This window comes from Astyanax mexicanus, chromosome 1 (assembly GCF_023375975.1).
Source record: "Astyanax mexicanus isolate ESR-SI-001 chromosome 1, AstMex3_surface, whole genome shotgun sequence".
Lineage (NCBI taxonomy): Eukaryota > Metazoa > Chordata > Actinopteri > Characiformes > Acestrorhamphidae > Astyanax > Astyanax mexicanus.
In genome coordinates, this window is record NC_064408.1 from 34,686,297 (window position 1) to 34,700,914 (window position 14,618).

General features: G+C 37.0%; 1 protein-coding gene across 3 annotated transcripts in view; it reads left to right on the forward strand.

Moving 5' to 3' along the window:
• The window catches only part of LOC103028388 (transcriptional regulator ATRX), a 47,817-nt gene that overhangs the window by 23,461 nt on the left and 9,738 nt on the right, over window positions 1-14,618 (forward strand). For all 3 annotated transcript variants that reach the window (XM_049476489.1, XM_022680890.2, XM_022680898.2), the window contains exons 13-31: window positions 710-889; window positions 1,003-1,084; window positions 1,698-1,773; window positions 2,366-2,593; window positions 2,772-2,898; window positions 3,162-3,271; window positions 3,875-4,018; window positions 4,788-4,965; window positions 5,521-5,658; window positions 7,178-7,353; window positions 7,555-7,672; window positions 7,978-8,084; window positions 8,187-8,263; window positions 8,455-8,534; window positions 8,892-9,033; window positions 11,574-11,674; window positions 11,795-11,903; window positions 12,716-12,893; window positions 14,343-14,510. In XM_049476489.1, the coding sequence (XP_049332446.1) occupies window positions 710-889; window positions 1,003-1,084; window positions 1,698-1,773; window positions 2,366-2,593; window positions 2,772-2,898; window positions 3,162-3,271; window positions 3,875-4,018; window positions 4,788-4,965; window positions 5,521-5,658; window positions 7,178-7,353; window positions 7,555-7,672; window positions 7,978-8,084; window positions 8,187-8,263; window positions 8,455-8,534; window positions 8,892-9,033; window positions 11,574-11,674; window positions 11,795-11,903; window positions 12,716-12,893; window positions 14,343-14,510 (2,519 nt within the window). The remainder of the gene's footprint in view (window positions 1-709; window positions 890-1,002; window positions 1,085-1,697; window positions 1,774-2,365; window positions 2,594-2,771; window positions 2,899-3,161; window positions 3,272-3,874; window positions 4,019-4,787; window positions 4,966-5,520; window positions 5,659-7,177; window positions 7,354-7,554; window positions 7,673-7,977; window positions 8,085-8,186; window positions 8,264-8,454; window positions 8,535-8,891; window positions 9,034-11,573; window positions 11,675-11,794; window positions 11,904-12,715; window positions 12,894-14,342; window positions 14,511-14,618) is intronic.

Here is a 14,618-nt window from a genome sequence, read left to right on the forward strand (position 1 = left end):
TCCTAACAAGCTAGTTAAGGTCTGAGATTTTGGAAAAATTATGAGAGGTCTCATTTTTTGGGTGCCCAAACTCCTTTTCTTTTTTCGATTTTTTTTTTTTTTACAAAACAAACAATACACTAGTCATCTTTGTAATAAATAATAAATGTATAAATTCTTTTCTAAAATATTTCAGTGTTTCCTAATCCTATTCCTGGAATATCGCTGCCCAGCAGGTTTATGGGTTAGTTTCTCAAACAGGGATTAACTCTGATCATAAATCTTTATTTTTTTCGATGCTCTTTAGTCCAAGACTAGGCTTAATCCCTGTCTGGGAAACTCATCCTTAGTTTCCACTAATGAAAACTTGCACTGACTAAAACTAACACTAAAACAAGCAAGACAGTGAGTGGAAATCTTGGATAAAATAGAAGTTGAGAGACGTTTTTTATGTAGAAAACTAGCTTTTTTAAATGATAGCATTGAGTGTTCGGATTTAGACCAATCAGAGGCTTTGTATACAACTTGTGAAAAAGGCTATATAAATATGTGATGGCAGTTGTTTGGTTTCTGCTTTTGTTAATTGTTTCTTATATAATGTGGTACAAATTATATATATATATATATATATATTTATTTATTTTATTTTTTTTTACATAGTACTGTAATTGTGAATAACACAAGTTCTCTTAAGTTATGACTTTGTGTATACATGCTGTGTTTCCTGAAGGCAGCGCCACAGACAACAGCTCAGATTCTGGCGATTCAACATCAGCGCCACGGAGACGACACCAGCTGCTGCGCTATGGTCTGGACCTGAAGGAGACAATTTCTGAAGCTCCTAACGAAGAACCTTCCCATCCAAAGAGGAATAAGAAGAGAAAAAATCAGCAACCAGACATGATTATTGGTGTGTAAAGTCCATTTGATAAATCTCTTGTATTATTTGCCCTCGGAGCAGCATGTCTCGCTTGCATGCAAAGTTCTGACGCTATGCATCTGACCTTTTCTTAATGTTTACAGTCAGCAGTGATGACCACGAATCAACCGAAGAAGAGTTGGATTTGAGTGAAGAGCTCAGTTATTCAGAGGATGAGGATAAAAGGTGAAGCCGTCAGTCAGGGATACATTTTAAAGTTCAATGTTATTTTCAACCATAAAAAAATAGTTTTTATGAGCATCTTTTGGAAAAACAGAACTTGACTTTATGTGGCCATCCTTTAACAAGGGCCTTATGATTTGCATGAGAATTGCGGAATTGAGGAAATAAAAAATAAGATAAAAAGATGGAAATGCACAGAATTAGAGTAAGAACTGTATGTATTATGTAAAAACTGTAATTGTTCTCTCAGCATTCTGACATGCGTATGTGTTTCTGCACATAAATTTCAGTTTATTTAGTTTATACAGATTATTGATCCAACCCCCCACCCCCATTTTGGGACCAGATGCCTAGTGCTGATCAGTTACAGCAGAAGCCCTTTGCAAGACTAAAATATAGATTTTTTTTTCCTGTAGAGTTTATATAATAAACTTTTGTTAGTGTAAAATATTTCAACACGTTAAAAAATTATAACACCCTTTTTTTTAGAACCTTGTAATAAACACCTTGATTACTTCTGCATTCATAGCAAATACATTTTTATAAAATTAGCAATGTATAGAAATCAGGTATTAATTGTTAATTAATAATAATTTCTTAATTAATTAATTTCTAGAGGAAAGTCATCCAAAAAGGCACTTGGTCAGAAAAAGTCGAACACTGATGGTAAAGATCGCACACCTACAAAACAGGTATGAATTATAATGTTGCTTGCGTGTGTATGCGTGCAAGGGCATGCTTGCAGACTGTTGCTTTTGAACAAAGTTAGATTTTAAATAATTGAATTTGCAATTCTGGTAATTTACTTAGATAATGCAAGTTTTACATTTTGGGAAGGTACAAGGGGAGGGCAGGCCACACAAGTTGCTACAGCATTGTGTAAGGTAGCAATTCAGCATCTAGAAATAGAACTCACTTATGTAATGGCTGCATAAACGCATTAAATCCAGTGCTGGTTTAGTTGCTAAACAATTTTTCAGCAAGTACCACAGTAAGTTAGTCTGACTAGCATTAGAATTTTGATTTTGAGAGTTCTCTTAAGACCAGTGCCTTTGGTTAAAAGTTTTCAAGTATGACCCTCTGTGAGTGGGTTCCTTTTTTTATTTCAAACCTATAATTTAGTTCATTTTTTATTTAAATGTATTAAAATAAATTATATTTTAGTTTTTATTTCAAAAGGTAAAGAATAACAAATTTCCCCTGATGTCTGGCAGCGAAAAACTTCTGCAGTTGATTCAAGTTAATATACGTTTTTACATATGTCCTTTTTTTCCTCTCAATCAGGATACTGCAGATGCTGATGGTGAGGATGATGACGTTATGGTTGCTGAAGAAGTCAGCTGTACTCCGAGAGGTCGCAGAAAGATTCGGAAGATTCTGGAGGTGGACGAGCTGGCGAAGGAGACGCAGGAGGCACTGAAAGAAGAAGAGGAGAGGAGGAAGAGACTGGCGGAGAGAGACAGGCAGAGACAAGAGGAGGAGAGAAGAGAACGAGAAAAAGAAGATTCAGAGGTGCTTCAAAAAACAAATAAGTTTCATTTTATTTTGTGTATGTCTTTAACGAGAAGTCACCTTATTACATAATGCACATATGTATAATGTACCAATGATGGTGACAACAAAGCATGCAATGTAACTTTTGAGATGGCCCAAAGAAAACCCTAAGGTTTTTTTTTAATGTACTTCTTAGGTGATGATAGTGGATGAAAGACCTGCCCCATCTCCTCTGGTTTTAGAGCAGGATGCTACGACACGCCAGCCTCTTTTACAGGTGGACACACACCTGCTTAGTAAATTAAAACCTCATCAGAGAGTAGGTAAGAGAAGTGTGTGTGTGTATTCACTCCTAAGTTTCAATAAAACTCTTACTATGTATTGCCACTAATGATTAAATCTAGGCATATAACTGCAGCTTTCTGAGTGAATTGGCTGTATAGAATGGAATTACAGATCTGTAAAATAATTTTAAAGTATTGAAAAGGAACTAGATTATGGAAAATCATACCAAAACTAAATATATATGCATAATTGCACCCCTAACATGTTCATTACCCTGATTTATGTGTATATTGTTCTGCAGGTGTTCAGTTTATGTGGGACAGCTGCTGTGAGTCGATTACGAAGGTAAAGGAGTCTCCAGGTTCCGGATGCATTCTTGCTCATTGCATGGGCCTGGGAAAAACACTACAGGTAATGAAGCATCTATTAGCATATGGGAGGAAAGAGAAATGTCAGACATGTTTCTATATAGAAATGCAACAGTCAGTTTGTAACCATGTTTATTTATCAAGAATGTAAATAAAAAAACTCAGACTACCTACTTTAGATATGATGTTTATTTGATTGATTGTATTGTTTTTTGCTATATTTTAAAACACCACAAAGCACAAAAAGCAAAATAAATGCATTGTTTCATTGATAGAAGCATGATATAATGTACATATGATCCACACACTCATTCTGATAAACTGTAATATAATATAGGAAGTGTAGGGTGCTCTATAATGTTCTGTTATGTTCATATGATGTACACATGTATTCTGACATAGTAAGGGTAATACACTACAGCAAGTGTAGGTGGTATTCTATAAAGCTCTTAAATATATATATATATATATATATATATATATATATATATATATATATATATATATATATATATATATATATATATATATGTTCAAATAATCTAAAGAATGCTGCATGGAGGGTTGAATATATATTGATATGACAATACAGAGATAGCATAAGAAGTGAACTGTATTGTTTGTCTGTATTTGTGTGTATGTCTAGGTGATAGCATTTCTGCACACTGTGTTGTCCTCTGAGCTGGTGCAGCTGAAGACGGCACTGGTGGTGTGTCCTCTAAACACAGTCCTCAACTGGAAAGCAGAATTTGACAAGTGGCAGTGCGGTATTAAAACACGCAAACTGGAGGTAAATCTCACACACACGGTACACAACACAGTCATCAATATCAGTTATGTTGCAAAATAATGTATAAAGCAGTGGTTCACCATGAATGTACTAGGACAATGTGATATAGCTCGCGGGCACCCAAGGCTAGTACTCGACAGATTATCATAACTATCATATCATAATCCCTTAATCATCTAAAATTATCTTTACACTGTGTAGTGAAGTCTATTAGTCATCTCTAATAACTGTAGCCCCGAATGATTATCCAGTAGCCCCGAATCGTTTTACTTAGCTTAGCTGTTCTTAATTAATTAGGAGACAGGCCACTGACTGCTGTATAAATGGGAAATCTCTTAACGCCAATCATGGCGTTGGTTTAATATCTAATGTAATTTGTTTTGCTATATATGTAATGTTCAACTTGCCCTGATGTACCAGATCAGCCAATAAGTTTTAATTTTCAAATTATGTTTATTAATTTAGGATTGCAGGACATACTGTAAGCTATAATTAATGAAATAGTTGACATACTGTTTTGCATACTTTATTGAGGGATGGAATTTGTTCACCCTGATTAAAAGAATTTGCTACACAATATAGTGTTAAACATTATATATAATTAACTGGGCTGAGCCCCAGTTGTTTACATACCCAGGCAACTCGCCTGATGTACCTCATTATTTGTAAGTTGCTTTGGATAAAAAGTCTGCTAAATACAATATAGTGTAATGTATTAATTGCAGATTTGATTAATTAATGAGTTATCCTGTGTCACATTCTTGTTCAGGTGATTGAGCTTGTGTCAGTGAAGTCAGCACTGTGTCGCGTGGAGGCATTAAGCAGCTGGCATCAGAAAGTTGCTGTGATGATCATAAGCTATGAAATGTACCGCATCTTGACCAATGGAAAAAAATCCAAATATGCCAAACACCATCAAAGGCTACGAACAGCACTACAGAACCCAGGTACAAACCTGTCATCTTTTACACCCAAATCACACACTAGAACTTCATACTTGACATGAATTTGTTTTTATTAAACCATCATTCTGGCTATTTATTTTTTTATTACAGTTGTATTCTGGATATTAACCCTCAGGGGTCCACAAATGGATGGATGTCTATATGTTCCTTGTAAAATAATTTTTGAGGAAAATTCAGTGTTGATATACGATTAAAAATATTTCCAGAATATGTAGTAAATCCACCAATTACAAATCAGAAAGGGCAGATGATGCACACACAGATCGACCATTTAGGGGAAAGGCAGATAACGAGTTACGATAGATATTATCAGAAACATTGAGAAACAACAACGTTGTGGACCCCAGAAGGTTCATAGTAATAGTATAATGAATGTTTATCAAATTTAATTCAGGATTTTTAATAATATTATATATATTATTTTATCATATTATAATATTGAAATTATATATTTAATAGGAAAAACAAACATTTGAATGGCTGTGTATGTGTGTGGTCATTTGTTTGTGTCATTTGCATGTCTCTGTGTTTATTTAGGCCCTGATATAGTGGTGTGTGATGAAGGTCACATCCTGAGGAATGAAACAACGGGCATTTTTAAAGCCATGAGCTCCATCCGCACACGCCGGAGAATCGTGCTGACAGGAACCCCCCTGCAGAACAACCTCACAGAGTGTAATGACCTTAAACCTTGAGCTTCTTTACCTTTTAATTTACAGTTTACTTCTGCATGTAGTCCGAGTGGCCAGTGGGGGCAGTGTGATATAGCCAGAACAATACAGCAGCAAAAGCTTCACTTGTATGGTTAGTCTAAACCATTGTTTGGCTTCTGCAGACATATTTTCTGTCTGAGGTTTGCTTTGTTAGATCTGCACTGGAGCTACAAGGTTAACATAGCTTGCTAAGTATTGGAAGCTTGTGCTCCACCAATTGTACATTATTCATGCAGAGACTGTCACCTCCTCGACTCTTATGCAGCCCTGTTTCATGGTTTGACAAAATTGAACAAAATTATTTAGGAATTCCTTAATATATTTTCTTTTGTCCAAATGTTTCCTTTATTTCCCAAACAAAGTACACATACATGGCTTGGCTTCATACATACACTACTGCTGATGCTTCAGATACTAAACTAACCTAGAATGTTATAACGTTTATAATGTATATAATGTATAACATTTTTAAGCTGTGCATCACAATCGATCAAGAGTGTCCTAACAACCAATTAGCATCATAACATCCTTAACATGGATTGGTGGCCATACCAGGACTGAGAATAGCTAATAATAGGACTAAATGCAAAATAAGCCTGTATAAAAAATGGCTTTAATACAAACATTTTTATTCTTTAAAAATCATCTGACGTTTGAGCGGTAGTGTGTATATATATATTCCTTTTTTTAAGTTTGGGCACCTCTATTTAGAGTATGTGTTTTAATGATGTTTTAAATGTAATTAAGTGAACTGGAATCAAAGTTTAATATGGAATTTCTGTACATTTTAGACATGTCTCCTATTTATTTACTGAAATATTTAGGGGTGCTTAGTACCCAATGAACCCAGCCCACGGTCCTTGCAAATGAACAGGTGTGTTACTGGTATGTGAATGAACATCAACAACAGCTAGCCTCTTTCAGTTGGAACAGTGGCCTGCAGTTAAATTAGCTTTAGAGTGTGATTTTTGACTGTGTATGTGTGTTTGTGTGTGGACAGAAAGTGGACTGTACCATTTACTAAAATGTTTATTCTTAAAATTCAGTAAAATTATCTTCTTTCTTAGATTTTAACATTTTTACATTATCAGAGACAATTAACAACGTTAACTTTTTGATTTGTAATTTTCCAATAATTGTGCTTTGGAATGTGCATAAGTTATTTAAACATCAGCAGGATGTAATTTCACCAGACCTGCCCAATTGTTTGCATACAGCAAACAATACAGATGCCTTTATGTAATATGCCTTAAATATAGTGATTACACTGTGTATCGGTGCTTTGTTAGAAAGCATCCAATTATGGCCAATCAAATGTGTTATCTAAATAACAATATTTGCCATTAGAATATGAGTTGTTGGCAGTCAATCAGGCAGATTCTTTAATTACAGTCGACTGACTAATTTTAGTCCCAATAAACATTTGTTTATATAAATAATCTGTAATGGCTATACTCGTGTTTTTGTATTTCATTCTCTAGATCACTGTATGGTGAATTTTATAAAGGAGAACCTGCTGGGTTCTCAGCGCGAGTTCAGGAACCGCTTTATTAACCCCATTCAGAACGGCCAGTGTGCTGACTCCACTCCCTCTGACGTCCGGCTGATGAAGAAACTGGTCCATGTCCTCCACGAACTCCTCGCTGGATGTGTTCAGGTCAGAGCGGCAGAGAGAAATGAGGCAGCAATGAGAAAAAGGGATGTAAAATTACAGGAAAAAATAAGGAAGAGAGGAAAAATGGAGAGCAATGATGAGTGAAAACAGGAGAAAGCAAAGCAGCGGGGATGTATTAAAGTTCTAAATGAGGGATGAAGAAAAAAACATGAATAATTAAATGAATGTTGTTGTGTGTTTTAGAGGCGGGACTATTCTGTACTAACTCCTTTCCTGCCCCCAAAACAAGAGTACGTCCTGTCAATCAGGATGACATCATTACAGTGTGAACTGTACAGACACTACCTACAGAACTACACAGGTAAAATGATGCATGTATGCACACACATACACAGATCAAGTACACTGCTATAAAGTAAAGACAATGCTTCTAAGTAGCACCATGACAACTCTTATGCCCCCCAAATGTTTAGTTGATTCTTTGATTGGTAATCTGTTGTTTTGCACGGGACTATATAAATACACATATTGGTGAAGTGTGTACAACACTTTTGTGAAATGTAGTAAAAAAAAAAAACACATTCATGTGTATTCTGTTTCTTTTGAAAGTTTTAATATAAACTGTGTGCTGTCTCTTGTGTGTGTGTGTGTTGTGTGTGTGCGCAGGTGAAGGAGATGGTGTGAGCAGGTTATTTCAGGATTTTCAGATTTTAAGTTTGATTTGGACTCACCCGTGGTGCTTACAGCTATCTGACCTTAATAAAGGGAACAAGGTACACGCACACACACACACACTTCCTCTTTTAGCAGTTTATCATTCTAATCTGTTCTAGCATCTCATGAAGTGTGTGTGTGTGTGTGTGTGTGTGATACAGGGAAGGGTTGAGGATTCTACTCCTGTTGCTACTGTGGCTTCCAGTGAGCTGTCGGATGGACAGAACCACAGTGGACGGTAAAATGTTGCTTGTATTTGTTAAAATTATTGATTTATTTACTTTAAAATTGTATTATTATTTTGTTCGTTTTTCAGAAATGTAAGTATATGTTTATGCATAGTTTTTGTTTATGCAAGTGTCATTTATAATTTTACATAATTAGTTACATAATTGGTTGCATTTAATTCACATTTTGTCCCTTATTCAGTGCTTTAGAGGAGAAGACCAGCACTAGTTCTACAAAAGGAGACTCAGTGACAAATGCACAGGGACACTCAGTAGAAGACGGTAAAACAATAGCACACAACTTCCTCTCTTTCTTTCTCTCTCTTTCTTTCTTTCTGTTTCACTCACTCACTCAAAAATTGCAAAACACTGTAATCAGACCTGTCTGAAATATCAGAGTTTTCCACTGAGTGCGCTGGCTGTGTGCTGATGCTGCATCAGTGATTGTTTGTAATGACTTCACATGTATTAGGTATTAGTGGCAGTGTGTCATCTTTACACTCCCAGTGTTGGAACCATTGCATTGAATAATATGAAGTAAACAACAGTAAGAGAGGTTGAGAGTTGCATAAATAAAACAAAAAAACAACTCTTTTCCTTTCTCTCTGATTCACATCATACGCATTTTTGGTTGTGCAGGACGGAGTGTGTCTAATGGGCCGGCGGCAGGCTGGTATAAGAAGTTTGTGAGTGCCACTGATGCTGAAATTCTGGAGCATTCTGGGAAGTTAGTACTACTAATGGAGATACTGCACATGGCTGAACAGCTACAGGAAAAAGTGTAAGTAATGCACACACACAAGCATGAACAGATTTCAGGAGCTAATCCAGAATAAAAGTAATAGTTTACAAAAATCTGTTTATGAAATCTATTTGTCTTTATTATTATCATAAATGTCTGCTCGTGGGCTCCGAGTGGTCCAGCAGGCTAAGTGCTGCCACTACGAATCCTGTTCATGTAGCTTGCCATTGCCTACTGGAGCCCTGAGAGAGCACAGTTGGCCTTGCTCTCTCTGGGTGGGTAGATGGTGCTCTCTCCCTTCATCACTACAAGGGGTGATGTAGCTCAGCAAGAGGCGTATGGAGCTAAATTAGTGCCAAAACTACGCAAATAAAGAAAACGTATTCTGTAAATATGATACTACTTGCAAACAAACACAACACGTTTTACAAATACAAAACTCGACTATCTAACACACACGGTGTGTTTTACAAACACAAAACCTGATGGTTGTAAATATATACGTAAACTTCAAATAAATACACAGCTGTTTTCTAATACATTGCTCTTTACAAACAAATATAACACGTTTTACAAATGCAAAAAGCAATAAACAACAAGTAGAACATGATTTTCAAACATTACCGTGTCATGATTCACGAACACGCACAGCCCATTTGTAAATCACGTGACTTTTGGCACACTTTTAGCAGTCGCAAACTCGTGTTGAGATTTTCTCACAAATACACCCCAACTCTACAAATGCATCGCTCCAGAACAGCAGGTGGCGCTGAGGGACACTTCACAAGCTGTGGCTGCACAGCAAAGCACGCCCCGCTTCCAGCGCTCCCCAGTGCATTAATTTACACTGATTAAGGTGTTTAATACATCTATAATAATCACAATAATCACATTTTATACCCGATTTATACACGGTTTGGTTTGTTACAGACAGCAGAGATGTAATTATGATATAGGACGCTGTTACACATTACAAATATGAGCTTTCATGCTGAAATACTTTATATTATGCTCTTTAACAAAGAAAGAAAAAAATATTAGTTGGTGTTTAAATTAATTAGATAGATAGATAGATAGATAGATAGATAGATAGATAGATAGATAGATAGATAGATAGATAGATAGATAGATAGATAGATAGATAGATAGATAGATAGATCTGGACAAAATAAAAGACCACTTAAAAATGGTATAAAAAAAAATCTATGATTTTACCAAATTGAAAACCTCTGGAATCTAATCTACAATTCTTTGCATTATTTGAGGTCTAATAGCTTTGCATATTTTTTGTTATTTCAGCAATTTCTCATTATCTGCAATAATGCTTTTAATGACAATATGCTGAAATACTCTGTATTATGATCTATCTATCTATCTATATATATATATATATATATATATATATATATATATATATATATATATATATATATATTAAACTCCAATTAATATTATAAATACCATAATATAAAGTATTTCAGCATGAAAGCTCATATTTGTAATGTGTAACAGCATCCTATATCATAATTACATCTCTGCTGTTTGTAACAAACCAAACCGTGTATAAATCGGGTATAAAATGGTAGAGTTAAACACATTAATCAGTGTAATGGGGAGCGCTGGAAGCGGGGCGTGCTTTGCTGTGCAGCCAAAGCTTGTGAAGTGTCCCTCAGCGCCACCTGCTGTTCTGGAGCGATGCATTTGTAGAGTTGGGGTGTATTTGTGAGAAAATCTCAACACGAGTTTGCGACTGCTAAAAGTGTGCCAAAAGTCACGTGATTTACAAATGGGCTGTGCGTGTTCGTGAATCATGACACGGTAATGTTTGAAAATCATGTTCTACTTGTTGTTTATTGCTTTTTGCATTTGTAAAACGTGTTATATTTGTTTGTAAAGAGCAATGTATTAGAAAACAGCTGTGTATTTGTTTGAAGTTTACGTATATATTTACAACCATCAGGTTTTGTGTTTGTAAAACACACCGTGTGTGTTAGATAGTCGAGTTTTGTATTTGTAAAACGTGTTGTGTTTGTTTGCAAGTAGTATCATATTTACAGAATACGTTTTCTTTATTTGCGTAGTTTTGGCACTAATTTAGCTCCATAGAGGCGTCTGTGAGCTGATGTATCAGAACCGAGTCGCTGCGCTTTCCTCTGAGTGCACTGTGATGCTACTTGGCAATGCTGCATAAGCAGCAGCTCAAAAAGAGGTAATGGCTGATTCACATGTATCGGAGGAAGCATGTGCTAGTCTTCACCCTCCTGGTGTGTTGGGGCACCACTAGTGATAGGGGGAGTCCTAATGAGTGGGTTGGCTAATTGGTCGAGAAAATGGGGGAAAAAAATGTAAAATGTACTGTCTAACTTGTTAGAATTTTACTTTTTTTTATTTTACAGTTAGGACATCTAGCTAGTAAGAATTTTTAGCTTTTTTCAGCTTTTTTTTGAATGCCTTAATTTCTTGCTTGTTGGACGTTTACTGTTGGAATTTTACTGGTAAAATCTGGTTTGTTAATTTCAATTTCACAACTTCACTGTTATAATAATTATATCTTTGCTGTTAACTTTGATTTTCTGCAGGTTGGTGTTTAGTCAGTCTCTAGTTTCACTGGATTTGATTGAAAGCTTCCTTGAGTTGGCTAACAAGGCAAAGAGAGAGAGAAAGGATTCTGTATATAAAGGTAGGACACACAGAAACACACACAGTCATCTTAAGTTTTAATTTTAAATTGTAAGTTTTATAATTTTCTCTCATAGCATTATACTTCGATTCAATGTGTTCATTTGTGTGTGTGTGTCAGGAAACAGAATTTGGGTGCGAGATACAGATTATTATCGGTTGGACGGCTCTACGAGTGCAACAGCACGCAAAAAATGGGCTCAGGAGTTCAACAAAATCAGAAACAAACGGTAATTCACACACCCTCCTCTCTGACTGTCAGTCATACCTTGGAGTGTTGTCAGCACACATCAGTGCTCAAAAGTTTTTTTTAAATCCCCTCTAGACTAAAAGAGCTTTAATCTGTGCTTTTACCAACAGAAACCTCATTACCAAAGTCATTACAGAAACCTAAAGTGAAAATAAGCAAACGTATGCTCTAATAGAAACATTTTAAATAAAGTATTGTATTTTCTCATTACATTTGTTCACAACTGCATTTTTCCATACAAACATTAGTAAATACAGTAATTGTTTGTTAAAGTATGCAGAAATATATTATTATTATAAGGATGTGCCTTATTTATTCTTGGAATCAGACTGGGGGTGGCAGAAATATTTTGTGTATGACTGTATAGAGTTCTGCACTTTGTACATGTATTAGCTGCTCATTAGCTACTTTATTTTTTGTATGACTCTCTCTCTACCTCTCTCCCTCTCTCTCTCTCTTTCTCTATCTCTCTCCCTCTCTCTTTCCCAATCTCTCCCCCTCTCTCTCTTTCTCTCTTCCGTTCTCTCCCTCTCTCTCCCTCTGTCCCTCCCTCTGTCCCTCCCTCTCTTTCTCTCTCTCTCTTTCTCTCTCCCATTCTCTCCCTCTCTTTCTCCTTCCTGTTATATCTCTTTCTCTCTCTCTCCCTACCTCCCTCTCTCTCTCCCTACCTCCCTCCCTCTCTCTCTCTCCTTCCGTTCTCTCTCGCTCTCCCTCCCTCTCTCTTTCCCTCTCTCTTTCTCTCTCCCTCTCTCTCTCTCTCTCTCTCTCTCTCTCTCTCTCTCTCTCTCTCAGTGGGAGATTATTCCTGATCTCTACTAAAGCCGGCTCATTAGGTATTAATCTGGTAGCTGCTAACAGGGTTGTGGTGTTTGATGCCTCCTGGAATCCTACGTACGACATTCAGAGTATCTTCAGGGTCTACCGCTTCGGCCAGAGAAAACCAGTTTACGTCTACCGTTTTCTGGCACAGGTAAATCCACTAGGGTGAAATCAGCATGCATTGTTGCAAACATGGTGCTGTGCAACTGCACTGATATTTGTCCAAAAATGTTAACACTTCATAAGGAATATACTGTATTTTTCGGACTATAAGGCGCACCGTATTATAAGACGCACTATCAAAGAACGCCTATTTTCTGCTATTTTTCCATACATAGGGCGCATCGCATTATAAGGCGCGTTAAGTGACACTAGAAAGGGTGCCTATATCAAAGTGAACAGGGGTGGCGCCATGTTTCCCTTCCCCCACCGGGGGTGGTCGCTTGCCGGTGGAGCGTCTCAGTATATATAAATCTAGCTCTTTCAAAGTCAAACGAGTGCTGGATATTAATCTACACAGATTCCTCTCCTGAAAACTGTTTATTTGGGTGAGTAACGTGCTTCAGTTTATTTACAGTAAGCTTAGATTTCCAGATGTCCACTAAGGCTTGCTGCACCAGCGTTAGCATAGCTATCCGCTAGCACGCTAGCTAGTCACCTAAACTAGTAAAGTTAACCCAAACTTAAACGACAGCGTTACACTGAGTAATCCTGCGTGTTCTGGTAAGACAGTGAGATATTAGCTAGCGATTCGTCCCCCGTAGCTTGTTTTAACACTGTAAACAAGCAGATTACAGGCTGATAAAACTCACCTCTGAGAGAGTTAGCGCTTAGCATCTAGCTAATGCTAGCCAGGCAAAGCAGCACAGACTTACAGGCCGATAACTCACCTCTGAACGGTGAACGCTTAGCGATTAGCATCTAACTCTAATAATACTGCTCCAGCAGTATTAAAAGTGCTAAATTTAGAAAATACTGATCTCTGAACAGTGAAAAAGCTAGCTAGCTAAGCGGTTAGCATCTAGCTAATGCTATTGCTGCTCTGCACGGAGTGTGTGTTTACTGCTCCTTACACCTGACGGGTAAAATTTAGATAATACTGATCTCTGAACAGTGAATAAGCTAGCTAATGCTATTTGCTGCTCCAGCCTCGGAGCTGCACGGCTCTGGACTCTGTATAGCACTGAAACTCTGTATAACGCTGCACGGAGTGTGTGTTTACTGCTCCTTACAACCTGACGAGTAAAATTTAGATAATACTGATCTCAGTGAATAAGCTAGCTAGCTTAGCGGTTAGCATCTAGCTAATGCTATTGCTGCTCAGCCTCGGAGCTGCACGGCTCTGGACTCTGTATAGCACTGAAACTCTGTATAACGCTGCACGGAGTGTGTGTTTACTGCTCCTTACAACCTGACGAGTAAAATCCATACAAAAGGTGCACCGTATTAGAAGACGCACTGTCAATTTTTGTGAAAATTAAAAGTTTTTAAGTGCGCCTTATAGTCCGAAAAATACGGTAATTCATTTTGTCAGAGGTTTGACTGGTTAAAGTGTGTTTATTTGAAGTGGTGGTGATGATGCTAATATGACTCTGTGCAGGGTACGATGGAGCAGAAGATTTACGAGCGTCAGGTTGCTAAGCAGTCTCTGTCGTCCCGTGTTGTGGACCAACAGCAAATTCAGCGACACTTTACTCAGAGTCAGCTCAGTGAACTCTACCGATTCTGGCCCGACCAGCACAGCAATACACACAGCAGCCAGCCCAAGGTAAATGCATATGCTTACACACACACTAAGAAAACTGGAAAACTGTCAACATATTATTCGATACAACCACTGTCTGACATCAGTCTTTACATGCAAACTATTCATTAA